The sequence below is a fragment of the Dendropsophus ebraccatus genome, chromosome 12 (assembly GCF_027789765.1).
Source record: "Dendropsophus ebraccatus isolate aDenEbr1 chromosome 12, aDenEbr1.pat, whole genome shotgun sequence".
Classification (NCBI taxonomy): domain Eukaryota; kingdom Metazoa; phylum Chordata; class Amphibia; order Anura; family Hylidae; genus Dendropsophus; species Dendropsophus ebraccatus.
Window position 1 is genome coordinate 76,137,045 of NC_091465.1, and position 27,764 is coordinate 76,164,808.

General features: G+C 45.4%; 1 protein-coding gene across 1 annotated transcript in view; it reads left to right on the top strand.

The window, feature by feature from the left end:
• TMEM145 (transmembrane protein 145) overlaps nucleotides 1-27,764 on the top strand; it is a 62,118-nt gene that overhangs the window by 15,618 nt on the left and 18,736 nt on the right. Inside the window, exon 2 of the mRNA XM_069948079.1 lies at nucleotides 26,723-26,797. Within this exon, the coding sequence (XP_069804180.1) occupies nucleotides 26,723-26,797 (75 nt within the window). The remainder of the gene's footprint in view (nucleotides 1-26,722; nucleotides 26,798-27,764) is intronic.

Consider the following 27,764-nt stretch of genomic DNA (forward strand, 5'->3'; position numbering starts at 1 on the left):
CGGCAGGCGACCTTCAGGTCGCTACCCCTGGCTAGGCTTGCTAACGGCAGCAGGCGAGGTGCAGCTGGAGACACGTGGGTAGACAGCAGGATAGCAGCAGGACTGACAGCTGGAAGCACGGACAGCAGAGGCACAGGCAGAAACCACGGACAGGAACAACGGGAGCTGGAACCACACACTAAGGGTCCTATTCCACGGGCCAATGGGGGCCCGATCAATAATGTTAATGAGCGCCGTTTATTGGGCCTATTACACGGCCTGATAATCGTTTAGCGAGGGCTGCAGGGACATTGTTACCGATGTCCCTGCAGCCCTTGTTTAAACACCATACTTTACCTAAACATGTTACAGGTCTTCTCCTGCGCTCCTCCTTCCTCCCGATCCCGCACACAGCAGCAGCTTCGGTGCGGCCTGTCTGAGCTGACAGACTGCTTATTCAATCACTGGCTGCGGCGGTCCTGGCCAGTGATTGGCTGAGCGGTCTGTCAGCTAAGACAGGCTGCACCGAAGCTGCTGCTGCGTGCTGGATCGGGAGGAAGGAGGAGCGCAGGAGAAGACCTGCAACATGTTTAGGTAATGTATGCTGCTTGTGAAATAGTCGGTCGCCCGCGGCGCATCGCTATTCCTCGCAGCGATGCACGGTCAGTGCCCGATGATTTTAGGTTTGAACCTAAATAAACAATCAGCTGATGACACGATCATTGGCTGATCGTTGTCTCTATTCCAGGGAGCGATAACCGGACGAATCGAGGCGATTCGGCTGATTCTCGCCCCGTGGAATAGGCCCCTAAGGGATTATCGCTCCGTGGAATTGGCACCTAAGGGAAGCATGCAGAGGATACAACAGGGAAGGACAGAGCAGGTGTTCATTTATAGGGGAGGTGATTGGGGCAAATAGCTGGTGCGCGCGCGCCCTAGGAGGTGGGGATGCGCACGCCGGCCGGGACACCGGGGACTAGGAGCGCGGGACGGTAAGGCGCCCAGCTGGGCCGAACATGCGGTGGCACCAGAGTCCACACGTGGGCTCCGGCGTCCGCTGGAAGGAGTATGGGGCTCTCCTGACCATCCACCAGCTGATAATGTTGGTAGACATAGGGGTCAGGCGTGATTGAAAATCACCACTCAACCCCTTTCTTCTGGGAGAGATAAGCCCCAGGCAGAACTCTCTTGCTGCAGCTTACCCCTCCTCTCCCTATAGAGAACACTGGAATGCTCCTGTATGTGGGAGGACAGAAACCAGTCAGGAGAGGTCATTTGTCTGTCAGTTACTGAAGGTGTATGGCCACCTTAAAGGGAAACTATAAGGTTTGTGCAAACGAACCTGCTGGTCTCCCTGCAGCCGCATAGTTCATCTTTCAGGCACAGGTCTTCTTTTCTTCCTCAGTCTCTGCGTTTTTTAAAGCTTTAATATAAAATAAATATGTAAAAGAGCTTGTTAGGAACACTAGCGGCGTCCCTCATTCCCCCCAGACCACCGTTTGACCAACCTGCTGCCTCTTTCGGCCACATCTTCCTAAAGACCGGCCTGCTAAAACATTATTGAATATGCAGAGGTAGGAGTGACCGAAGGAGGCCTCAAATTAAGGCAGCATAAACTAGTGACAGAAATGCTGAACAGATTGTTGTATTACATCATTACATTATTCTGCTCAGCCGTTCCCCTTATAGGCAGGAGAATAGGATTCTTGTCACACCCCTCCCACCGCCCTCAAGCTGCTGATTGACAGTTGACTGCCTAAACACAGCATAGCTAGATAACTGCCAATCAGGAGCTGGTGGGCGGAGTTTTCTGGTGCTCATGAATATCCAGGACTATTGTGCTCATAATATAGAGGACTACTTATTTTCCATGTTATTCAGGAGGATATCTCTGGATCAGCTGCACAGAACAATATAAGTGATACATCATTCTGTTCAGCTGCTCTGTCACTATTTTATACTACCCTGAGATAGGCAGCATACACCTACTGACAGAGTCTCTTTAAAGCTCTTGAAAACAGCGGGACCGACAGAGAAAAGAACACTGGTGTTGTAAGATGAGGTACGCGGCTATAGGGAGATATCAGCAGGTTTGTTTTGTTACTTTCTGTCTTGTGATTAAGTTATTGTAACCCTGCCTCCCCAGTTGTCACAGCCACGCCTCCCTTAATAAAAAAAAAATGTAATCGTGGATTTTAATATCTAATAAAATACTGGAATTTGTTTTGTCTGGGAGTTCAGATAAAAAAAATAAAAAAAAGAAAGACAAAAAAAAGAAAAGGAATAAATGTCACGTTGGTGTGTGGCAATAACACAGCAGAAAGCAAATGTTATGACATTTTACTGACGGCGTCCTCTGTGCAGCTTAATATCAGCCCAGGAATCCAAGGACGTAAAAGCATTTTGCGAAAAGTGCGCTGATAATGTATAAATGGTCCTGGGGGGGTAATTATCATCCTCGCAGTCCTCGTATTAAATAAGTCCGCTCCATTACTCCGCGTCCACAGGTAACATTTGCTTCTTGGCTTTATAGCACATATCATCTCGCATCTGTTCATTGTCTTATAACAAGTACCAAGTATTTACATAGAGAGGGCTGGATAGGGATAGTTCTCACTGTAGATGTCCACAGAATTCAATAAGGCCCTTCAGTAAGGATACTATTAGATGGGCCAATGACGGCCTGATCAATAATGTAAACAAGTGTCTATCTGCGCTCGTTTACTAAGCCTATAACACAGTCGAATGATCGTTTACTGAGGGATGCACGGACATCATTAGCGATGTCCATGCAGCCCTTGCCCTAAACTTTTAATATATCACCTCTCCAGCTCCCGGTCTTCTCCTGTCTGTTGCTTGCTTCCCCGCGCCATGGCTGTAGCTTCAGAGTGGTCTTTAAGATGACAGGCTGCTCAGCCAATCACTTGCCTAGACCGCTCTGAAGCTGCAGCCACAGCACTGGAAAGCAAGCAGAGGGCAGGAGAAAGCCAGGAGCGTTTATACGTTTATTCAATCGTTAGCCGTCGGGCCGTGCACTAATATTACACGAAACAATGCGCAGTCGGTGGTCAATGATTTTGGTGTCAGACCACTTGACATGATCGTTGTCATCAGCTGATCATTGTCTCTAATACACGGAGCGATGATCAGCAGAATCGGCCTTATCGCTTCGTGTAATAGGGCACTAAAGGCCACCTCATGATCTGCTCTTGATAAGAGACATCTTTGGTTCTCATCTGCCACGGCAACCCAGTAAAACCTTCATGAGACAGGGATACAGAGACAACCTGACTGTTACAGTCATGTATCCAAATGTGAATCAATATGACAATGACAAAACTGGGGTGCAGAGTCTAAGGGCCCTTTTACTTAGGCCGATTATCAGCAATGAGCCCTGCTGAAAATTCAGCCCATAATCAGCGCATGTAAAAGCGCCAGCGCACAGCCAAGGGACGGAAAGACCCCACTCAACAGCTGATCACAACTATTGAAAGGGACGTTTACTGGCTGCACATCTCTCTGTGTGAGGCTGCGTTCACACTACGTATATTTCAGTCAGTATATGTATATTTCAGTCAGTATATTTCAGTCAGTATTGCAACCAAAACCAGGAGTGGATTAAAAACACAGAAAGGATCTGTTCACACAATGTTGAAATTGAGTGGATGGCGCCATATAATGGCAAATATTTGCTGTTATTTTAGAACAACGGCTGTTATATTGAAATAATGGCCGTTATTTACTGTTATATGGCGGCCATCAACTCAATTTCAACATTCTGTGGACAGAGCCTTTCTGTGTTTTTAATCCACTCCTGGTTTTGGTTGCAATACTGACTGAAATATACTGACTGAAATATACGTAGTGTGAACGCAGCCTAAATGTGCGTCGGAAAGCAATGTATTTAAATGGCCACATGAAGAATACAAGGCCCAGCCACTCGATTAGTCTTGCCATGTAAAGGCACTGCAAGGGAGTGCTGATCTCACAGATTGCAGTGATGGCCAAAGATCTGTTAATGTAAAAGGACCCTAAGGATTCTTCAGGTACCACTGTGGCTGTAAAAAAAACTTTTTATAAGTTTTGATTGATCAGTGTCTGCATTGTTGCCAACTTTTGAAATTTTTTCCAGGGACACTTTAGCATTAAAAAGGGGTGTGGTTTATTGTGGGTGTGGTCTCGGTGGGGTTTGATTTGTCTTCTTTAGTGGGAGCTTAACACTGCATAGTGTTGAGTGGAGTGGCTGGAGAAGAAACTGTGTCTAAATACATGTGTCCTGCGTCTAGACCACAACTAAAGCCCCTATTTCACGGGTCGTTTAAAGGAGCAATATCGTTCGTATTCGGCCAATATCGGCCGCTACGAACGATATTCGTCCCGTGGAATAGAGTGCAACGATCAGCCGACATCGTTCATGTCGGCTGATCGTTGCAGTCGCTTGTTTTTCAACATGTTGAAAAACAAGCGACTGATATAGCAGCGATCTGCTGCCGTCGCTCCGTTGAATAGGAGCATCGGCAGCAGACGCTGCTATATCCTATGGGCTGCCCGGACGATCAGCGATCCCCCGGGCAGCCCCCCCGCAGCTCCCCGCCGCCCCCTCCCGCACTCACCCGCTCGCTGCAGCCGCGTTGAATAGCGGCGGCAGCGAGCGGGAAACGAGGAGCAAACAAGCGCTAATAGCGCTCGTTTGCTCCTCCAAACGACTCGTGGAATAGGGGCATTAGACTGGGGACCTGGCAGGGGCCAGGGCCCAACTGGACCGCTATAGAGAGCATTATGGCTTGTGTCCTTCCTCTACAGAGTCTACAGACAAAAGACCCTACACTTCCTCTACCCATGTGACTTCCTTCCTACAGCGCATGTAAGGTGAGCTGTGAGTGGGTGAGGAGTGCGTATGTGAAAAGCAAACAGAGAGATGATAGGTGAGAAGAAGAAAGAACACTCATTGGCTTACAGATCCATGTGGTACACAAATAAACAATAATCCTTTGAGTACTGCAGCTGTGCAATAACTGAGTATACATACTTGCAACAACGACATCTTGTGGCGAAACTCTGTTACTACTACATCACCACTCACACTTAAAAGTACAGGCTTTTACAAAGGGTGTAACCAATAGCAACAGGTATGGTGGGACACCTCATAGTTGCCTGACAAGTGGATATAGTCATCAGGAGGAGTCACTGGCACCAGGAACCGGGTGCGTAAATCTTGCCCATTATACATGTAAATATACAAAGACAGAACTGAGTCAGAACTTTGAGACAACAATGGTAAGGATGGGCACAAACCATTAATCGCGTATGCCATTGATTGTATAAAAATGGGAAAATTCTCTGCTATCTTGATACTCGGATTGTCTTTCCTTGGCCGGGTGCACATAGACATCTGCTAGTAACACAGTTGTAAGGCAGAATGATTGGTGGGACTTGATGTCTCCTATCACATAATTACCCAGGGAGTCGTCTGGATGCCAGGCCTTATCATTTCTCAGCACCCGCGCCGCTGCGCGTTACATAGACAATGGATAATTAATACTGTGCTCATTGTCTAAACCCCGATAAATAGTGCACATCTCTCTCCTAATTTGCCTTCCATTCCTTGCAGATAACGTTTGGTTAATGAGCTTCCTTGGCTCCGCTTTTCCTCACTTTGAGCTTGTCACACTGACTAATGTCCAAGCCAGACCCAGGATGTGTCATTTCTACATGGTGTCACGTATAGAGCAATGTCTCGTCGTGTTGTATGTCTGATTGTTTGGAGATTATTAACCAGGACTATCCATAACACCTTCACTGTCATCATAGAATACTAGGACCATTACAACCATTAGACCAGACCAGTGGTGCAAGTTCACACATCAAAGATTCCATTGTACAACCCTACTGCTTCATGCTATCACTTTTTTCATCGTAGAACCAATTGGGCTAATTTACTAATTTGTTCCTGTGAGAAAATTGATGTTTTTTTGTCCGTTTTCCCTGTCAGTAAGGTGTTCTGACATTAACTAAAGGTGTGCGACAACCAACAGATGGGTACTCTTTATTTTTTTGTCAGGTTTTCTATTCTAAAAACCAGTCAGTTTTTTTAGTCGGTTTTAGTTTTGTCCTGTGAAAAACCTTTCAGATTTACTAAAGGACAGCATAACTTCTTAAAACTGACAAGTTGTTAGTAAATCTGCCCCATTGTGTTTGTTCATGTCACCATAAGTTTCCATCCTAACCCTAGTGCTGGTTAATACCTACAAATCCATCATCCAAAAAATCTGTGGTTCATGCAAACACAGTTTCATTGTTAGACCCCTTATATATGAGCCGGTCAGCGGGAGCATGTGAGTGCGAACCTGTGAGGTCAGCAGGAGCTTGCTCCTCTTTCCCCGCTGGCTGCCAATGCTATTACACGTGCCAACAGCTTGCGGATAAGTGCGGAGGGGCCACAGGGAGCTGCGGGAAGGCCTCCACGGACGATCTTTAGATCTATAGCCTATAGGAGATAGCGGCGGTCTTCTGCCACTGCTCCTATCACACGGAAAGACGGCAGTAGATCGTTGCCATCGTTGTTTGTCTTTCCACATGTTGAAAGACAACAATATTTGCCTTTTATTACACAAATCGATTATCAGGCGTAAAATAAGGCATTTAGGCCTTTGTTCATATTCATACCGCCACAATCTTCATTCCTGAACAATAGTGCTGGCTCATGTCACCACAACCTTTATGCTATAACTGCAGTATTGGCTTATCCCACCGTAGCCTTTATCTTGGACCTCCAGTCCTGGTTCATACCACCAGGACCATTATACTGTACCAGAACCATAGTACTGGTTCATGGCATTACATAGCTTTAGAATTGTAGTTAGTGTTGGGAAACTATTTGGGTTTGGCAACATTCTCTGAACCCGAAAGCTCGTTTGACTGCAGACGGTTGGAAAAGTTGGATGCCGAGCTAGTAAGTCCTGGAAACATGAATACAGCCATAGGCCATTGGCTGTATCCACATTTTCCTAAAAGCTTTAGGGCAGAATCCATCTTCTCCAGCCCCTTGGAGTCGAATGCTGAGCATTTGGGTTCAGAGAACGTTGGCCAAACAGTTTGGCAAGTCTGCTCAACATTAACTGTAGTGCTTGTTCACGGCATCACCTTACGTTATTTTAGAACTGTACTGATTGTTAATGCCACCATAACCTTTAGCCTAGTGTTGGTTACCTCTGAATCTGGTATACCAGAACCCTGGTGCTGGTTAATACCACAATACCCACTTGTGGGAACCCTAGTAGTTGTTCATACCTTTACAATTTTATTCCTAAGCTCTGTTGCATACTTACACCACCACAGCCTAGACCCATCGTATTGACTCGTACCACTCCAACCTAGAGGTTCAAGAGCATATTCACTCCACCATGACATTTATTCTAAAACAGTGCTTCTCAATTCCAGTCCTCTGGCCTCACCAACAGGTCATGTTTTTAGGCTATCCCATACAAAGATCACCTGTGTTAATACCTGATGCTCTGACTAAATAATATCACCTGTGAAATAATAAGGAAATCCTCAAAACATGACCTGTTGGTGAGGCCTGAGGACTGGGATTGAGAAGCAATGTTCTAGAAGAATGTTGCTGGTTTGTACCATCACAGCTAGTTCACACCACAAAACCATCATACTAGAACAATAGAGGTGGTTTATACCTATCCATCTGTCATACTGAACCCTACTGTTGGTTCATACCCTTACAGCCATCAGCCTAGGACTCTAATGGTTAGTCATTCCTCCCAAATTTCCTTCTTGAGCTCTAGTGCGTATATTATACTACCACAACCTTTATTCCTGAACAAAAATTCTGGTTCCTACCACCACAGCTTTCAACCTAGAACATTAGTGCTATTTCACGCCATTGAAACTATCAAACTGGAAGAGTAGTGCTGGTTCATACCTCCAGTCTAGAAGCTTAGTGGTTGTTTATGCCACATTTTCATTCCGGAGCCAAGAGTTAGCTCTGTGCATTCAAGGTTTCTGATATGGAAGGTAAATGTTGCCCTCCCCATTTATTTTTGGACACATGGCAGCTGCCCTAGTTGCCTGAACACTTGTGCAGTGATCTGTTACCTACTTTAGAGAGTCCATTCATGGGGCCACAGAGATGTCTAGACATCTCAAGGGCAAGTAACTAAAAAATAAAAATAAAATCATATTACAACATGCGCCCTTATAGGTTCCACTTTTGCTTTTTTCAAGCGTAAAAGCGTTTCCGTTTTTCCTTCATACAGTTAGTGTGAGCTTTTGGATGTAGCTTGTGCTGAGCCGCCTTGGACGGATTACAGATGCTGCTCAGAGACCTCTTATTTATTTATGAGGTGGCGGATTGTTGATGATCAACAGTTAATTAGGACGCGCCATCTGCCTGCTGGATGGTGTGTAATCCGAGATGCGTAATGAAGACTACATGTAAAATAGGATACGCTGCCGCCGTGTCTACTGGAATGCCTATATCATATATAGTGCTTTCACCCTTTCACATTCCGCTATGTTGCGGTCCGGTGCTAAAATGAGACCGAAAATTTTTTTTTTTCCCCATCTCGATGCCCCATAATGACACAGTGGGAAATGTTAGAAATCTTTGTTAATTTATAAAAAAAGAAAAAAAATCTTGCACTAATCTAAGTATACTAACCCTGTACTCAATACTCAGGTAAAGCCCCTTTGGCAGTGATCCCGGCCTTCAGTCTTCTTGGCTATAATGCCACAACACCTGGATGGGGGAATGTTCTACAATACTTCGCTGCAGAACCTTCTAAGCTCCATCAGGTTGGATAGGGATCCAAGTGGAAACCTTTTCATAAAGGTGTCCCTTAGTGGACACCGTCTTCTTCCAAAGTGAAACTTTGGCTCAGTCTGAGATCCAGAGAACCGTGCATCAGGTTTTATTAAAGATGTTGCCCACCCTTAGTTAACTGATATCAATAAAGAAAATGGCAAAAATGGATAATAATGCAGCTCTGTCCACCCTGATGCCCCAGGTCTTGTGCTGCCTAGATAGCTTCCCTATGCATAAGATGGCATCTTCTCAGTGTCTTTTACTGAGAAAAGGCGTCTTTGTATCCACTCTCCCATTAAAGGGGTAGTCCACCCAAAAAAAATTTCTTTCAAATCAACTGGTGCCATAAAGTGCCAGAGATTTGTAATTCACTTCTATTAAAAAATCTTAAGTCTTCCAGTACTTATCAGCTGCTGTATGTCCTGCAGGAAGTGGTGTTTTCTTTCCAGTCTGACGCAGTGCTGTCTGCTGCCACCTCTGTCCATGTCAGGAACTGTCCAGAGCAGGAGCAAATCCCCATAGAAAACCTCTCCTGCTCTCTAGACTGGAAATAATACAACTTCCTGTTTGGCATACAGCAGCTGATAAGTACTGGAAGGCTTGAGATTTTTTAATAGAAGTGAATTACAAATCTCTGGCACTTCATGGCAGCAGTTGATTTGAAAGAAAACATTTTTTGGTGGACTACCCCTTTAAGCCTAGATTGGTGGAGGCGGCAGTGATGGCTGCCCTCCTGGTAGCTTCTCCTATCTGCTCACAGGAGCCCTGGAGCTCATCTAGAGTGACCATTAGGTTCTTAACAAGGTCCTTTCCCCCTATAACTTAGTCTGGTGGGACGGCATCTCTAGGAAGAGTCTGCTCAAACCTCTTCCATTTAAGAAATATTGAAACCGCTTTGCACTTTGGAACATTCAGTGCAGAAGATATTTTTCTCTAAACTCTACAGGCAGCTCTTTCCTCCTCATGGCTTTGTATTTGATTTGATATACATTGTCAGCTGTGACACCTTATATAGGCGGGGCGCGTGTTTTCTACAAATCCTGTCCAATCAGGTGAACTTACCACAGGTGACTCCAGTCAAGGTGCAGAAGCATCTTAGAGATGATAAAGAGAAATGGGAGGAGACAGAGCTCCATTTTATGTGTCATAGTAATGGCTCTGACTACTGAATAATATCCGTGTGATACTTTTTTTCTTTTGCATTTTAACACATTTGCAAAAATGTCTAACATCCTGTTGTCTCATTGTGTCTCATTGTGGGCTATTGAGGTCAGAATTATGGGAAAAAAATCAATTTTTTAAATTATTTATTTTCTATATTTTTTTTATTTTATTTTTAGCAAAGTCCGCAATATAACAAAATGTGAAAAGATTGCATATACAGTGTGTGTGTGTGTATTATGAATGCGGATTTTGGAGCCACATATATTGCTGCCCTTGCAGTTTCTGAATATACTGTAAGTTGCATTTTATACAGCAGCTTGTTAGATGGAAGAGACATCATTGATATATACTCTACCTCCTGTCTTATATGTAATGGAGGAGCTACAGATATCTGAGCCGTTCCTGTCTTGTAACTCACGGCGTGTATATTGTATATTGTATATAAATGGTGCTGTACAATAAAGGGAAGACTGACCTATATATCCAAACGTCTATCTACCCTGTCATAACCTCCTCATGCATCAGTCTATACCTCAGTATATACATCCAGTCCTTCTTGCTCATTCCTTGCGCCATTCTTCCAGTCATCCTCTGTACTTGTATGTATTCCGTTGTCTGTACATCCATTCAGCCATCCTTATATTGAGAACCAGTCATCATCTTCCCACCCATCAGCCCATAATCCTGTATTTCCCATCCAGGCATACACCAATATCTCTAATAATCCTTCCACACATTTGTTTGTCCATGCTCTGTTCATTCATCCATTAATGGAACTACCTGAACCTGTATCCATGCATCCAGCCCTCACTGTCCATCACTCCATCCAATCTCCATGTAGTCATCATATACGGTTGCATCCATCCATTTACCTGTCTAAACAATCCTTAAGATATCTATACGTCCACTAGTCATTATCTATCCTGACATCAATCCAACCCTTCATCTATTCAGTCATCCATCCTTGGAGCTGCCAATACCTTTATCCATGTATCTGATCCTTACTGCCCATCCCTCTATGTATACCACCCCCCCACCATCCTCATCTATCCATACAACTATCAATACTTCCATCTATGTAACTGATCCTTACTGCCCATCCCTCTATGTATACCCCCCACCATCCTCATCTATCCATACAATTATCAATACTTCCATCTATGTAACTGGTCCTTACCAATAATCCGTCCTCCATCCTCCACCCATCCACCCATACAGCTGTCAATACCTCCACCCATTAACCTGATCCTACCATCTATCAATCCTTTGTTCCTCTATTTATTCTATTTGAAAATATCAAGTCTTCCAGTACTTGTCTGGAGAATGTTATGTATTCTTTCCAGTCTGATGCCGTGCTCTATGCTGCCACCTCTGTCCATGTCAGGAACTGTACAGAGCAGCAGCGAATCCCCATAAAAAACCTTTACTGCTATGGACAGTTCCTGACATGGACAGAGGTGGCAGCAGAGAGCAGTGTGTCAGACTGGAAAGCGAACTGGAGAGAATGGAACGGCTGCACATCCCATCTATGGCTGATACTAATGCCGCTAGGCCTATATTAAAAATCAACACCAGAGTGTCTGTATATGAATTGATCAAGCCATATTGCCCCGTGTACCACCGCGCAGGTCCTCTGGTCCACACGGGTCCCTACGCTAACTCCACACCGTGTCGGTCAGCGACCGCCAACCCCGCAAAGCGTGCACATGCAGGGAAGGGAGGCCATGGAGCGGCCCTGCAACCCCAATGTCACAGGACCAGACCTAAAAAGCCCCACCAAAACCCAGCCAGCACCACCGGCGGAAAGAATACACCACTTCCTACAGGACATACAGCAGCTGATATGTACTGGAAGACTGGAGATTTTTGAATAGAAGTAAATTACAAATTTGTATAACTTTCTGACACCAGTTGATTTGAAAGTAAAATATACCTTAGGGCTGCATCCAAAGCAAGTACTGAGAGTTCAGGTTCGGACAAAACATAGAAACATTGGGGGAGATTTATCAAACATGGTGTAAAGTGAAACTGGCTCAGTTGCCCCTAGCAACCAATCAGATTCCACCTTTCATCCCTCACAGACTCTATGGAAAATGAAAGGTGGAATCTGATTGGTTGCTAGGGGCAACTGAGCCGGTTTCACTTTATATTATGCTTGCTAAATCTCCACCATAGAGCAAAAAAAATCATAAAAAGCATAAAAAGTTTATTATAAGGGCCAGTTCACACTATGTAATTGGCGCCAAAATGTCTATTCTTTGAGCAGAGAGGTGTGGAGGCCTGTGAGCCTTTCCATTCAAACACATAGCAGGCAGGATTCAGCGCCAAGTGCGCACATAGGGGTTCTGCATGGAATTTCCACACAGATTCCGTAATGTGAACGGGCTCTAAAACGTACATAATATGACGTGTTTCAGGAGTCATGCTTCCTTCGTGAGGGCACTTTACCTGAGGTAGGGAGCATTGTAGTGACCCACCAGGCACTACAAAGTTTTATCTGCAATATGACATGTGCTTTGTATAAAGTAACTGTATAATGCTTTATCATTGGTGTCCAGCAGGTGGCAGTGCATTGCCAACATGTTGACAGTGAGCATTGGGACCCAGCGGCCTTCCACCTCAAGTGTGTTGCCTAGGCAACAGTAGGAGGTCTTACAGGTCTTGAGAGGAGTTGAGTAGATGTAGTCGGTGAGGAGGAGCAGACACGTGCTCTCCATCATAGTCAGATATAAGCAGTCCTGTGCTGACTAAAAACTTCAAGTAAGTGAAGTAACCTGCTGAGTGCAGAGCAGGTAAAGCAAGGAGAGAGAGAGAGAGGAGAGATTCTAACCAGCCAGATAAAGGCTATAACCACTAAGGCAGAGGGAACCCAATGCTCACTTCATGCAGCCTGACTGGAGAGTGACTGAACACCATTCCAGAAAGTAAAGTCCCTCAGTTATATCACCGTCTATATATTGTCTCCAAACACTGGAAACCAACCACCTCATTGCTGTGACGACCGCCCGGGGCCTTAGGAGAGCCAGGACCGCTAAGGTAGGAGTAAAGCACCGTGACACTATTGCCCCTGACAACACCACCGGCACCCTATCTGGCCCTAATAGAGCCTCCAGTCCACCGTGCGGACGTTGCAAAATGGCGTCACGAACAGGATGTTTGGAAATGGCCATTTGCCCTACACCTGAGGACGCCCCGTATAGGGGTGAAACTAGTTGTGGTGGCGGTGGGTTTTAATCAGCTACTCCCACGGTTCATAGGTTGAGTAGTCTGCTGCTACTCAGTTATAGTACACAGTACCACTGGTCGGTGGACTGAAAATACCAAAATATCAGTGTACTGTGGGAGAGTGTTTTTAACGAGATCACGGTGTTCATATTTTTTAAATATATATTAGCACATTAAAAGTTACGTTTTACTTGATCTACCAGGGGTGATTCAGGGCCCTTTGGGCTCATGGCCCTTTGCGTTAGTATGTATAAGGGTATGTGCACACTGAGTAATTTAGACGGAAAGTCGGTTGCGTAATCCGTCCCTCGCGTCCGCACGCGGATATCGGTGGGCGCGCGCGTCTCCGCCCGTGTCATAGACTCCATTCTATGCACGGGCAGATTCCACCCTCTGTCCAAAGAATGATCAAGTTCATTCTTTGGACGTAGGAAGGAATCCGCCCGTGCATAGAATGGAGTCTATGACATGGGCAGAGACGCGCGCACCCGCTGCAGTACACGAGCTGGGTATTCCGCGGTTCCGTCTGAATTCCTCAGTGTGCACATACCCTTACACGGAGAGATAATTGGTCAAATCAGCCGGATTCGGCTAATTATCTCTCTATGTAATTCGGTCCTAATGCCTCCTGTACCGAATCATATTTTCTATGTCTGACCCAGAAAATGTGCTGCTGTCCTTGACATACTTACCTGTTACTGACACCCAGGATTGCTGACTACACTTACCTGACCTCCTGGTCACCCCAGACTAGGGCTGGGCGGTATACCGCAAAAATACCGATACCGTCACTGGCGTCGGTTAACCGACCTCAACTTAGCCAGGACGGTATCTGCGGTATTTTTGCTTTCTATCTCCCTGTCAGAGTGCCCCCTCACTGCGCCCATCCTGTGAGAGCGCCCCCCGCACACACGCACGCCGCCTGGCATTAGCGCTGTACATTATGTGCAGGGGCGCTAATATCAGAGCGGGAGGTGGTGGAGGAGCAGCAGTGTAAGAAGGCCCCGCCCCCCGCAAGTCCCGTCCAAGCGCCCGCCCTCCTTACCCGTCCGGTCCCGTCTGAGGCTCCTCACCTGTCCGATAACACCCCACCCCCAGCGGTCCAGTCCCGTCCGATGCCCCCCACTGGTCCCGTCCTGTCCGAGGCCCCCCACCTCTCCCCTCCGAGGCTCCTCCCCCACACACCCGGCCGGCGAACACTGCCCATGTTTCCTGTGTGTGCAGGGACGCCGGCGTGTCAGGGCTGGAGGAGCAGCATTTGGGGGCGGCTGTCCTGTACTTCCCTAAGTAACAGTACAGGAGTGTAGCATAGGAGGAATGAATGGGCTGCAGCAGGCAGGATAAGTTATAGGAGACATCCTGCTGCAGCCCATTCATTCCTCCTATGCTACAGCCCTGTACTGTTACTTAGGGAACTACATTTCCCTGTATAGTAATACACCCCTATCCGCCACCCTGTATAGTCATATACCCCTGTCTGCCCCCCCCTGTATAGTCATACGCCCCTGTCCGCCCCCCATATAGTCATACACCCCTGTCCGCCCCCCCCGTATAGTCATACACCCCTGTCCGCCCCCCCTGTATAGTCATACGCCCCTGTCCGCCCCCCATATAGTCATACACCCCTGTCCGCCCCCCCCCCCGTATAGTCATACACCCCTGTCCGCCCCCCCCGTATAGTCATACACCCCTGTCCGCCCCCCCTGTATAGTCATACGCCCCTGTCCGCCCCCCATATAGTCATACACCCCTGTCCGCCCCCCCCCGTATAGTCATACACCCCTGTCCGCCCCCCCCGTATAGTCATACACCCCTGTCCGCCCCCCCCCCGTATAGTCATACACCCCTGTCCGCCCCCCCCGTATAGTCATACACCCCTGTCCCCCCTCTGTATAGTCATACACCCCTGTCCCCCCCCCCGCTGTATAGTCATACACCCCTGTCCCCCCCCCCCCGCTGTATAGTCATACACCCCTGTCCCCCCCCCTGTATAGTCATACACCCCTGTCCCCCCCTGTATAGTCATACACCCCTGTCTGCCCCCCCCTGTATAGTCATACGCCCCTGTCCGCCCCCCATATAGTCATACACCCCTGTCCGTCCCCCCTGTATAGTCATACACCCCTGTCCCCCCCCCCTGTATAGTCATACACCCCTGTCCCCCCCCCTGTATAGTCATACACCCCTTTCCCCCCCTGTATAGTCATACACCCCTGTCTGCCCCCCCCTGTATAGTCATACGCCCCTGTCCGCCCCCCATATAGTCATACACCCCTGTCCCCCCCCTGTATAGTCATACACCCCTGTCCGTCCCCCCTGTATTGTCATACACCCCTGTCCCCCCCCCCTGTATAGTCATACACCCCTGTCCGTCCCCCCTGTATAGTCATACACCCCTGCCCGCCCACCCCGCCTGTATAGTCATACACCCCTGTCCGCCCACCCCGCCTGTATAGTCATACACCCCTGTCAGCCCACCCCGCCTGTATAGTCGTACACCCCTATCCCCCCTGTATAGTCATACACCCCTGTCCGTCCCCCCTGTATAGTCATACACCCCTACCTCCCCTGTATAGTCATATACCCCCATCCCCCCCCCACTGTATAGTCATACACCCCTATCCCCCCTGTATAGTCATATACCCCTATCCCTCCTGTATAGTCATACACCCCTGTCCACCCCCCGCCTGTATAGTCATACACCCCTGTCCACCCCCCCCGTATAGTCATACACCCCTATCCGTCCCCTGTATAGTTATACACCCCTGTCCGCCACCCCTGTATAGTTATACACCCCTGTCCGCCACCCCTGTATAGTCATGCTCAGTGAGTTTTTTACTTTTTTGATATTGACAGTTTTTCATAGCAAGTGGGTGTGGTTTGCAAAAAGGGGCGTGTCATAATTATCGTTACCGCGGCTACATGTGCGATTAATCGCGATATTGATTTTGGCCCATATCGCCCAGCCCTACCCCAGACCATAATAACTCTTGGCTAGCGACCTCCACCCTCTAGTAGCCGCACATCACAACTGCTCCACACCAGGAACCTTGTTAGATCCATAGACTCATTCCTTCCCGTTTGCCGCTCCATGCATCCTTCCATCCGTTCATTCTCATTGTCTTCATCTGGGTAATCCTCCGTCACATTTTATAGATATCTGGAGCAGCTTTGCGGCGCAGTATTTTACTATTCCACAAAGCCTGGCGTACAGCAATTGAATGTCACTTGTGATAAATGCACTAAAACCCCCATATAGAACCAGGAGAAATGGGGCAGAGCTTATAATGTAATTGGAATGGCTGCACTCCGTCTTTGAAATTGGATAACCTTTCCTTGTTAGATTCATCCGTTGTTTCTACATTCACGCAGAATATTACAGAGAAATTCCCAGGGCGCCAATGTCACAATGAAAACGACACCAAAATGAGAATAAAGGGGAGAAAAGAAGCTTAATGGAATAAATTGGCTGCCACCTAAACCTTTGCTTTTCTAAGAATCTTGTAATATGGAGATGTCATTAAACATGTACCAAACTCCCGAAATTCTGCTCAAATTCTGTCAATCACAGTAACAAAAGGAACTGGTAAATGATAAGCACCAATTACATGTGCCTCCTGAGCGGAGCAGCCACTTATCTCTGGGCCCGTTAATTGCCCTCAGAGCTGAAATCCAGCCAAATGTATTCAATAGATTCATCCATCTCACGCCGCTACCACTCCCGCATTGAACTATAGAGAGTTTCGCTACAACTCTTAATCTGCCCAGTTTGTTTGTCCAACAGTTGTGTCTCCCGACTTCATTATACAAGTGAAAGTTCGATACGGACGATTGTTAATGTTTCTTCTATGGGGAGAGGTAAGTGGCTGCTAGACTGCTCTGGCAACTACTTATCCCTCTAAGAACAGAAGTGTAAGCTGGCACCCAACCCTTCTTTCTCACCTGTTATGAAGAGTCAGGAGACCGCCATTCAGGACAGACGGGACAGGAGAGACATGACAGTGCCTGAGCGGGTTGTTGGTCCCGAGACGAGTTACGGTCCTATTACACAGGCCGACTATTTTAGTAAATGGGCTGATCTGCTAGATGGGCGCTCATTTGCTGGACCCATTGCACCGCCCAATAATGAGGCAATAAGGGCTGCATGGACATCATTAGCGATGTCCATGCAGTCCTTGCCCAAACACATTACCTTAGCTCTTCCCTCTCCTGGTCTTCTCTACTGTGCTCCACAACTTCCCAATCCCGGCGGTCCTGGCCTGTGATTGGCTGAGCGCTCCGTCAGCTGACCGGCCATTCTGAAGATAGAGAGCGCGGGACCCGGGGATAAAGACAGTGCGGAGAAGACCTGACAGGTAATGTATGATGCTGCAGCCTGTTAAATTGTCGGTCGCCCGCTGCGCACCGCTATTCAACCGTAGCAATGCGCGGTGGGGGAACAATGATTTTAGGTCTGGCCCTGAATGAACGATCAGCCGATGACACGATCATCGGCTGATCGTTCTCTCTATTTCACCAAACGATAATCGGCCGAATCAGGCCAAATGGGGCCGATCCGGCCGATTATCGTTACTGTGGAATAGGGTCCTTAGCCATCGGCCGTGCATTGCTATTACCAAGGATCAGCCGATGATCGCTGTCTTTGGCTGCTCATTGTCTCTATTACACGGAGCAATAATCAGTCCAATCAGCCCGACTCGTGTAATAGGACCCTTAATCTCGGAAGTCGCAGAGCTTCAGTCAGTAGGGGACACCGGAGAGGCCGCATCGGGAGCGTGGAGAAGTAAGCATAATGGGGGACAATTACGAATGCTGCAACCGGGGTGTATGCCAGAGGGAAGGCACAGATTCGCTTCTTCTCCTTGGTGTATGCCATCTGTATCCCCCAATCGCCCAAAGGGCAGGCAGGGAGGAGCAGAATTTTCTGCTGTAGATCTGCTAGAGGAATCCTATAAGTCAATGGGGGGCTTCAATTCTGCTTCAATTCTGCCTGAAAACTTTCTGCTTCAATTCCTCGAGAATTGCTCAGTGTGCACATAACCGAACAGAGGAAAAGTACAAGAAGAGTCCTGATGATTAGCTTATGTGTAGTATATACAGCGATCGTATGTGTTCCCATCCATCTATAGCGTCTGTTTCCATCATTTGTCCCCGGTCACACAGCTACATGTATATATGGAGGTCATACAGTTTGGGCTGTTACTGAACATCTCCCATTTGCTGTGTACATTATCCACGCATATCATTTTTTCTTGGCTGCTTTTCAATTAAAGCCTTGGGGATTTGGAGAGGTCTGTGAAGATTCACTGCGGGGATCAGAAGATTCATTTTTAGCTGCGTGTGCCGTCAGTCACAGTCACACTCTTATAACTCATCTGTCATAGTTTTATTACTCTTATCCGACACTAAAAGTGCAATACCACCCACTGACACCCACAGATCTGTACACATACCAACAGAAAAGAGATCTATATATGTATATTATATATATATATATATATATATATATATATATATATATATATATATATAATTGTTTTGTCTTGCAAATCAACTTTCAAATCTGTTTCTGTTTTTTTTTTAATCTTTAATTTAGTTTTTTTTTGTACATTGTTGTAGGGGAAGCCATCTTGTCTGAACCAGTTTTTACAACATTTGGTGATTTGCTTTACAGCAAGCCCTATGGACAACAATAGACAAGACCTGTCCCATTAACATAAATGGGAAACATTACTGAGCTCACACTGTGATTTTTGAATCTCTCGTTTCACAGGGAGGGGGAGGCTGAGCTGTAAGCTTCATCTGTTGTTTACTGCCAGTGTCACCTTTCCTTGTAGTAGGATATAGATCGCTTTACCACAGCCTCCTCCTTATCATCACCAGGAAGTCTTAGCTTAGTGTATGGCCTAGTGGTGAGAATGGAGACAGCAAGATTATACTTAACATAAAATTAGATTTTAGGATGACTCATTCCCTCTAGTTCTTACCCTTCATTTCTCTGAGGAGTTAAATCTTCATGGGGGTTTCCAACAATTAATCCTATTTTTAACATATATTGGAAAATTATGTTATGGTAAAGGGGTATTCCAGGTAAAATGAACTTTTCCCTTATCCAAAGGATAGGGGAAAAGTAGGAGTTTGAGGAGGTCCAACCTCTGTACCCCCCGCCGATTCTTCTTTATTATGTAACACCACCCCCATAACCCGCCCTGCACCCCCCCCCCCCCTTCGGCCTCTGTATTATGAATAGAGCCATGGGTACGGCATGTGTCATACGGCTCTATTCATTCCTTTGGAGCGATGGAAAGAGCTGAGTAGGCAGGAAGAGCACTGTACTCAGCTCTTTCCATCGCTCCATAGGAATGTGGGTGACATCCTATAACGGACTCCCTGTTCCTATGTACACCCTAGCTGGGAATTCAGCTAACCCTATTTCCCTATCACTGTGTGGGAGAGATTATACTGTAGGCAAGAAGGTGTAATGTTACATTGATTAAAGGGACACTCAAGGAAAGTGTATAAACAGTGGTCCTCAATAATAAGCTGGACTGGGCTGATCACATGGACACAGTGTACAGAAAGGGCCACAGCAGGCTCTACCTGCTCAGGAGGCTGAGGGCCTTTTTTAACTCTGTAGTGGCATCAGCCATCTTCTTCGTAGTGGCCTGCTGGGGGAGCGGCATATCAACCAGCGATAGGAACAAACTGGACAAGCTGATCAGTAGGGCCAGCTTTGTCCTTGGAAGCCCCCTGGAACCAGTGCAGGTGGTGGGGAGCGAAGGATTTTGTCAGTGGTCAGCTCCATACTGGAGAATGACTCCCATCCTATGCACAAGACCGTGATAGCACTGGGCAGTACTATCAGTGACCGATTAATTCACCCAAAGTGCGAGAAGGAGCGATATCGGAACTCCTTCCTGCTGCGGTTAGGCTGTACAACCAACACCGCCCCATGCAGAGATCACTCCACAAAAAGAACTAAAATAGTCTAATGTTTTTATTGTATCTTTTTTACCTTTTCTTCTCTTTGGGTGGGTTCAGACTGAGGAATTTTCGCGGAAAATGTCCGCTGAATTCCGTCAGCTGTCCGCCCGCACATCTGGGCGCCTTTCCGCCGGCCCCATAGACACCATTCTATGGGCCGGCGTATTCCGCTATACGCTGAAAGAAGTGACATGTCACTTCTTTCAGCGGATCGCGGAATACGCCGGCCCATAGAATGGTGTCTATGGAGCCAGCGGAAAAGCACGTGCCCAGGCGGGCGGACAGCTGACGGAATTCTGCGGACATTTTCCGCGAGAATTCCTCAGTCTAAACCCACCCTAACAAACTAAATTTCCCCATGGTGGGACTATTAAAGGATTATCCTATTTTATTCCTAGTGTTGGACTGGTGTGGGATGCTGCATGAACCATGCTTAGTCTTCCATTAATCCTTGTGTCATACTCCTCCCAGTTTGGCCCTTCATTAGGCTTTGTAAATTCCCATAAAAATTTGGGAAAAGCCAGCCAAGCTGTTAATGTCATCAGGCTCAGCCAACACTTATATGTACAGCATGGGGGCCTCCTGTCCATCCCTAACAGATAATATCACAGGGAAAAGGATCCAACATTATTGTTTTTTAAAGGGAACCTGTCATCTTGGAGACCAGGGCCAAACCCACCCTATCCCTTAATAGAGTGCCCAATACATACCCCCCTTCAGATGCCGACCCCAACGATGAGAAATGAGCAGAGATGCGCCCGGTGTCTATCGGATATCCCAACGATGAGAAATGAGCAGAGATGCGCCCGGTGTCTATCGGATATCACTGCCTGGTGTCTCTTAGAGCTGGGGAAATTTCAGAACTTGCTGAGATCCAACATTTCTTGCCTGATCCTTTCACCCTTTCTACAGATAGGCCACCACCAGAGGTGCCTAGGTGTCTGGCAGCGGCTTATTCCTTTTCCCTATTAAAAACATGTGCATGGTCAACAAAGCCGAGTGTACATATTATGGGACAGTAAGGAAAAATAGCATTCAGCTGACAGGTATCGGAGGTGTATGGGACCTTAAAGGGGTAGTTCACCAAAGAAAAAATTCTTTCATATCAACTGGCGCCAGAAAGTGCCAGAGATTTGTAAATTACCTTTATTAAAAAATCTTGTCTTCCTGTACTTACCAGGTGCTGTATGTCCTGCAGGAAGTGGCGTATTCTCTCCAGCCTGACACAGGGCTCTCTGCTGCCTCCTCTGTCCATGACAGGAACTGACCAGAGCAGAAGCAAACTTCCATAGAAAAACTCTCCTGCTCTCCAGACTGGAAAAAAATACCACTTCCTGTGGGACTTACAGCAGCTAATAAGTACTAGAAGATTTTAGATTTTTTTAACTACCCCTTTAAGAAAGTACACGCATTAATCTGATTGAGTAGTGATTGTGAGGGCAGGGATTTTTTTTTTACTTTGTATTTCATGTTTCATCATTGAATACATCATTCAGCTTCTCCTAGATGGTATAAAATAGCTGGTAGAGAACAATAGATTGCAGGAGAGAGGTAAGGTTTTTTTTTTAGGTTTTCTGTTCCTTTAACTGTTTTTTTTTCCTGCTGAGCCTAGAACTGGTATATTGTATCCAAGTGCAATAGCATGAATGGTGTATAAAATATAAATGTATTGTCTCCCAGAGTCCATTCAGATGCAATAAAGGACTTGCTAAGAGTAAAAAAAAGGGAAATTAAACATGCAGAAATAAAAAAAAGCAAAGCACTCTCACTCGCAGGTTTTAGTCTGTATAAATTTTTAACAGGCGAACACAATTGTATGCCAAGTACCCTAAGAGCAAGAAGGCATAAATGTATTTTAATTCCTATTTCCAAGGGCACACTAAATGCTGGAAGCAATGTATTACTTCCCTGTTCCATTACTTTATCTTTTATAACTAGGAAATAAATGCACAATGTGGAACAATGAAGCCTAGCGGGTCACAGTTAAAACAGAATAAATTCACTCTGGTAGTTAAAAAAGAAAAAAAAAAGATCCAGTATAGAAACAAAAAGTTCAAAAAACTAATAAAAAACAAACACTTTTTGGATATTACTGTACAGACTGTACCTGATAAAGGTATGTGATAGGTCATAGTGACATTGGACCTTACTTTGGCTATGAACTTACTATTATATGTCGATGATCCATGAATTATTTTCAGAGCCGGCCTTAGGCTTCTGGGAAAAATAAAATTACTTTTCAGGCTTCTGGGAAAGTTGTGTGACAAACAGCATGGAGGTTGCACCAATACAATATAGCATGCATGCATACAGGTAAAGGTGTGATGTGTCCTAAACAGCTGGGCACTGGTATAGTGAATGGCCTCTATTCTTCCATCCTATCCCTAAATTTCCAGTTTTGATGGTGAGCTCATAGAGAGGTATTAGGCAGTGCCCTGCCGAAGATGGAGGTATTTCCTTGGTAGGTAGATTTCCGGCTTTATTACATGGCAATATGTGATGGACCCCCAACAGCCAAGCAAAATTATTGAAAAAAAAAAGAATGAAGAATAAAGACACAACACATTGTAATCAGGTGTCAAATGGTCACAATTTTATTTAAAATCACATGATACTGAAAATGGTAGCCCCCGACTCACAAAGAGTCATCCTCCAGCACTCAGGTGAGGAAAAACCCCCTGTGGAGGAAACCTCGAGGGAGCCATGGCTGGAGAGTTTCCTGCTCTTCAGGACCTCCTGCTCTTACATGTGATGGTGAAGAATGGCAGATAGATAGATAGATAGGAGACAGATCATTTGATAGATATATAAAGCTACCTGTGTCCATGACTTTCTGTAACCATAAACATAGCTATGTCGCCCCTGTCCTGGTCAGTAGGGTAACATAACCATTACCTTGCTGTCCATATCCATCTTCAGGTAATACACTCTTATATACCTTCTCTAATGACAGGCACCTTAATGGCAGCTATCCTACAGGTTAATAGATGACATTAGCAGCCGTCACGATCTCCACCTCTATGCCAGTAACCACAGGTACCTTCATAGCATACACAAAGAACACCCCTCACGTCTGAGGCTCCGTCTTCACAGACTATATATATATATATATATATATATATATATATATGTTTTTCTTTGTCCTTGCACCAAATTAAGCTACGTCCTTTGTACTCCTATCTATATCACAGGTTTCCCATGATTCATAGCGGCACAGCGGTCAAGCTATTGTTTGCCAGGAGAAGCTGCGGATTTATATACTATATTATGTCAAATATACAATAAATGAATAGTGTAACCAACATAGACAACAGAAGGGGAGGCATAGACTGAAAAGGATATTACAGTGTAGACATTTGTCACAGACATATCAGAGATACACAAGGTCATATTCTTAATACTTTTATACCTAAAAGATTAAGGGTCCTATTACATGGGCCAGCTGATGATCGTTTCATTGGCTGATCGTTGTCTCTTTTACACAGAGTGATAATTGGCTGAATCGGGGCGATTCGGCGGATTATCGTTTCATGTAATATGGCCCTAAGTATATGAGATTAGGGGAAAGTTCACAAAGAATACGGACCTGTACATCCTAGCAAATAAGTGGTCATTTACAAATTCCGTGCACGGTCCGTATATATGGATTATGTGCTACAGATCGGATTTCAGAACTCCCGATATCATCATTCACGATGATATCGGTAGTTCCGAAGTCTGGTCCGTAGCACATCATCCATAAATACGGGGCAAGCATGGAACGTGTAAATGACTCATGTGAGGTGCCTTTGCCTCTCCTCTGCTGGTTGCAACATGGACACAGCAACATTGGCAAAAAAGGTAGCGGAATCGGCACTTGACCATACCACCTTTTACATTAGGGCCCACCAGACCAGACTAAATTTACCAGAGAACCAGCTGCAATAGAATCCATGGAGGCAACCACACCTGCATTGGCACTTCTACCCAATGGGCAACAATAGCGAGCCAAAGTTGGTCAAATAGGTGCAAGGGTTTTATAGTCTATTTCTAATCGATTGGAAGAGTAAAAGGGTTCAAGCTATGGTTACCTCTTGTTTCTACATCCAGATCACACACATTTGTACTTTTTTTGGCCTCCACATAGGGGTAAGGCTATGTTCACACGGGGTAAGAGACCGGCCGTTCCGTGACCCCGGCCGGGTCACAGAACGGACGGTCTCTGCCGGCCGGGTGATCTTTCCAGCCACAGGCCGGAGCCGCTTTCTTCATTGTGTGATACGATAATGAAAAAAAAAAAAAACCTACGTAAACCATCATGCCTGTTCAGTCATGGTCACATCGGGACATGTCCACTGTTATACAGAAGAATGCTCTGCGGCCCGCATTCTCTTTCAACCTTTTCTAATTTTTTTTCCCACTATTCTTTTTGGGATCTTTCCCAGTCATACATCATCGTTGTCACGGAAACCACCGAGCCTGAACTAGTTTCCTAGCAACCGTTGTTTAGGTAGTGGTCGTCTCCCAAATATCAGAAACGGGGCGCCTTACTCGTGTTCTGCTTAGTGCAGTTGGCTAAAGAAGGTGAGGCAGAGTCCTCGGGGCAGGATTAAGAGACGAGAACTTGGAACAGAGGAAGCTAGATAGGAGGTGGAGAAGGACTTCTCGCAGGCATGTTGAATGCCTCGCCTCGTCTGGCTTCCGGAACAGCATGCCGGAGAAATGTGAAGTGAATATTAAATGTTCTGGATCCATGTTGTTTGCTTCTTATTTATCGAGATAAGCAAACCGTACATGGCCGAAAGTGTGCCGACATGGAAACATTACATCCTTATGGACTCCAAAACCATAAGTGATATTGGGGCGGTATCACAATTGTATCCAAGCTTTTCGTACTTGGGGCAAAGAATAATATTATTGCTCTAAAAAGTATCTAAATACCCTGGGTCTAAAAGCATGTTTGTCGCACCTTCCCCTCCCTCTGGTAGAGGACGGAGTTGGATTCACCGGCCTAGAGCAATGTCTCCCAACCAGTGGCTCCATAACCGAACAACTACAACTTCTATCATGGTGTTCTGTATAAATAGCAGGCCTAAGGGTAACATTAGTGGCTTATATATTAATAGTTATAGTATTGTAGTAGACCCCATACCATGTGTAGTATAGGAATCCATTTATTAGGTTTTTCCTATTACTTAAAGTGATAGCATGTATATTTGGTGTGGGCCATACTGCAGGGACCCCCACAATTCTAAGAATAAAGAGCCCACAGAAAAATAAAAAATTAAACTCTTTAAACTTTTTATATTACTTTTATTGCTATTGTTTTCTTATGTACCTGTACCATTGCAACCCTTGTTGGACTTTACAATACTCTATATTAAACTATTACTTTGACTGGTTTACATATGATTGTTATATGATGTAATTTTTCACCGAGTTTAAAAGATTACACCCTCTGAAACATTTTACTACAATTGCTTAAAACCCCTTTAAGGGTTGCAGCAGGAGGCACAATTTATTTGTTGTATGGCCTTTGCAGGAGCATTGCTTAAAGGGGGTACTCCAGCGAAAAGCTTTTTTCCAGTAATTGAAACACATTACAAAGTTATATAACTTTGTAATATGCTTCAATAACCTATCTGCCCCCCTTCCCTATCTTTTCCCTCCTCAACCCCCCACAAGGAAGTAAAGTAAACTCATTCTTACCTAATGACTGTTGACCCCAGGCTGTTCTGTGGAAGCCATTTTGTGACAATGACATCACCTGCATAGGCACAGCTTCCTGGTTTGGGGTTTCCCATAATGCACTTTGTCTCCTGTGATGTCTAACTGACTCTGTAAAACTGTTAGATGGCTTACAGCTTGTTCAGGCAATCAGAGCTTAGCAACCTGAGTCATCTGATAGAGAGAGGCTGGCCTAACAGGGCTTAGACCCACCTCCCTCTTGATGGGGGGGGGGGGGTTAAGGGGGAAAAAGGTAGGGAAGGGGAGCAGTTAGGTCTTTGAAGCATATTACAAAGTTATATAGCTTTGTAATGTGTTTCAATTACTGGGAAAAAGCTTTTCGCCGGAGTACCCCTTTTAAGTAAATGTGTCACCTTCATTTTTTTACTGATTAGAGCCAGATACTGAAACATTCTTTTTCTTAATTATTTTTCTATTTTAATTGTATTTTTAGTATATTTAGTATATTATTATTATATTTTTATTTTATTATTATATTTATTATTATATTATTTCCCTTTATATAAATATTATATATATATATATATATATATATATATATATATATATATATTATATATACAGGTTTACAGGACCTTCACAGGGTATGATAAGTCATGTAGCTGGGCTGCAGGATCGATTGCTGAATTGTTTTTGTGGCCCCTTCCTGCTACCGGCCGTCAGCCACACATCTCCCATGACACAGGGAGATGTGCAACTGACAGCCGATATTACAGTGTGATATCACCCTGTTTGGCCAATATTCCTCTCATACAACTGGTACAGAAGGAGATAAACAATGGTAGCTGTCAATGTATAACAATGTATATGCCTTTTCTCTTCAAGGACTGGGTCTTCCTCACACGATTCTGTTTCCTGTCGGATTTTGGACGTCTTGAATTCAAATTTAAGTATCCGGAGGTGAGTGACCATGATAATTGGAGGGGTCTCCAAATGTTCCTGGACGAATCTTTCTTCCTAGATAGTGTTTGCGTTAATGGAATTAATCACCCAACATGCTGCAGCTTTACAGGAGCTTGGAGTTGTCAGTGCTTGGATTTTGTCATACTCATACATGTCATGACATGAAGAAGATGGAGAGAAATTAGAAATTAGGCTAGACCAGACCCCCTAAATTAGTAGAGACTCCAGGCCCCTTAAAGGAGAAGTCTTGCCAGACTCATTTTTTTTTGCAAGGACTGGGGAAGGAGAGGATAAAAGACCAGACAACTAATACAGACTCAGACCTCTTAACTAACACAGACAGTAGACCAAACCCCAACCCCAGACCAGACCACTAATGAAACACAGTAGAGATTCCAGACCCCTTATCCAAAATAAACCACAGACTAAACCGGGGAAGGGGAACCTTTAGCCCTCCAGCTGTTGCAAAACTACAATTCCCATCATGCCCGGACAGCTAAAACTAAGGTGAATAGTTTTGCAACAGCTGGAGGGCCTAAGGGCCCTATTCCATCGGACGATTATCAGTCAGATTATCGTTAAATCGTTCGAATCTAGACGATAATCGTTCGGTTGAAATGCAGTTAATGATTAACGACCGACTGAGAAATCGTTGATCGCTTTATTAGACCTGGACCTATTTTTTTCGTTGCTCGTTCGCAAAACGTTCGCATTGAATAAGACGTCGTTCGGTCGTTCGCAGTAGATACGAACGCAATGGCGAAGGAAAAACTATCGCAAATACGATCATAAGTAACGATTATCGTTCCATGAAAATGAGTGAACGTTTTCAGGTCTTTCGCAATAGCGGTCGTTTGAGATCGTTAATCGTTAACGATTATGCGAACGATAATGGTCCGGTGGAATAGGGCCCAAAGGTTTCCCATCCCGGCTCTGTGAATACTTATAAAACAAACCCCATACT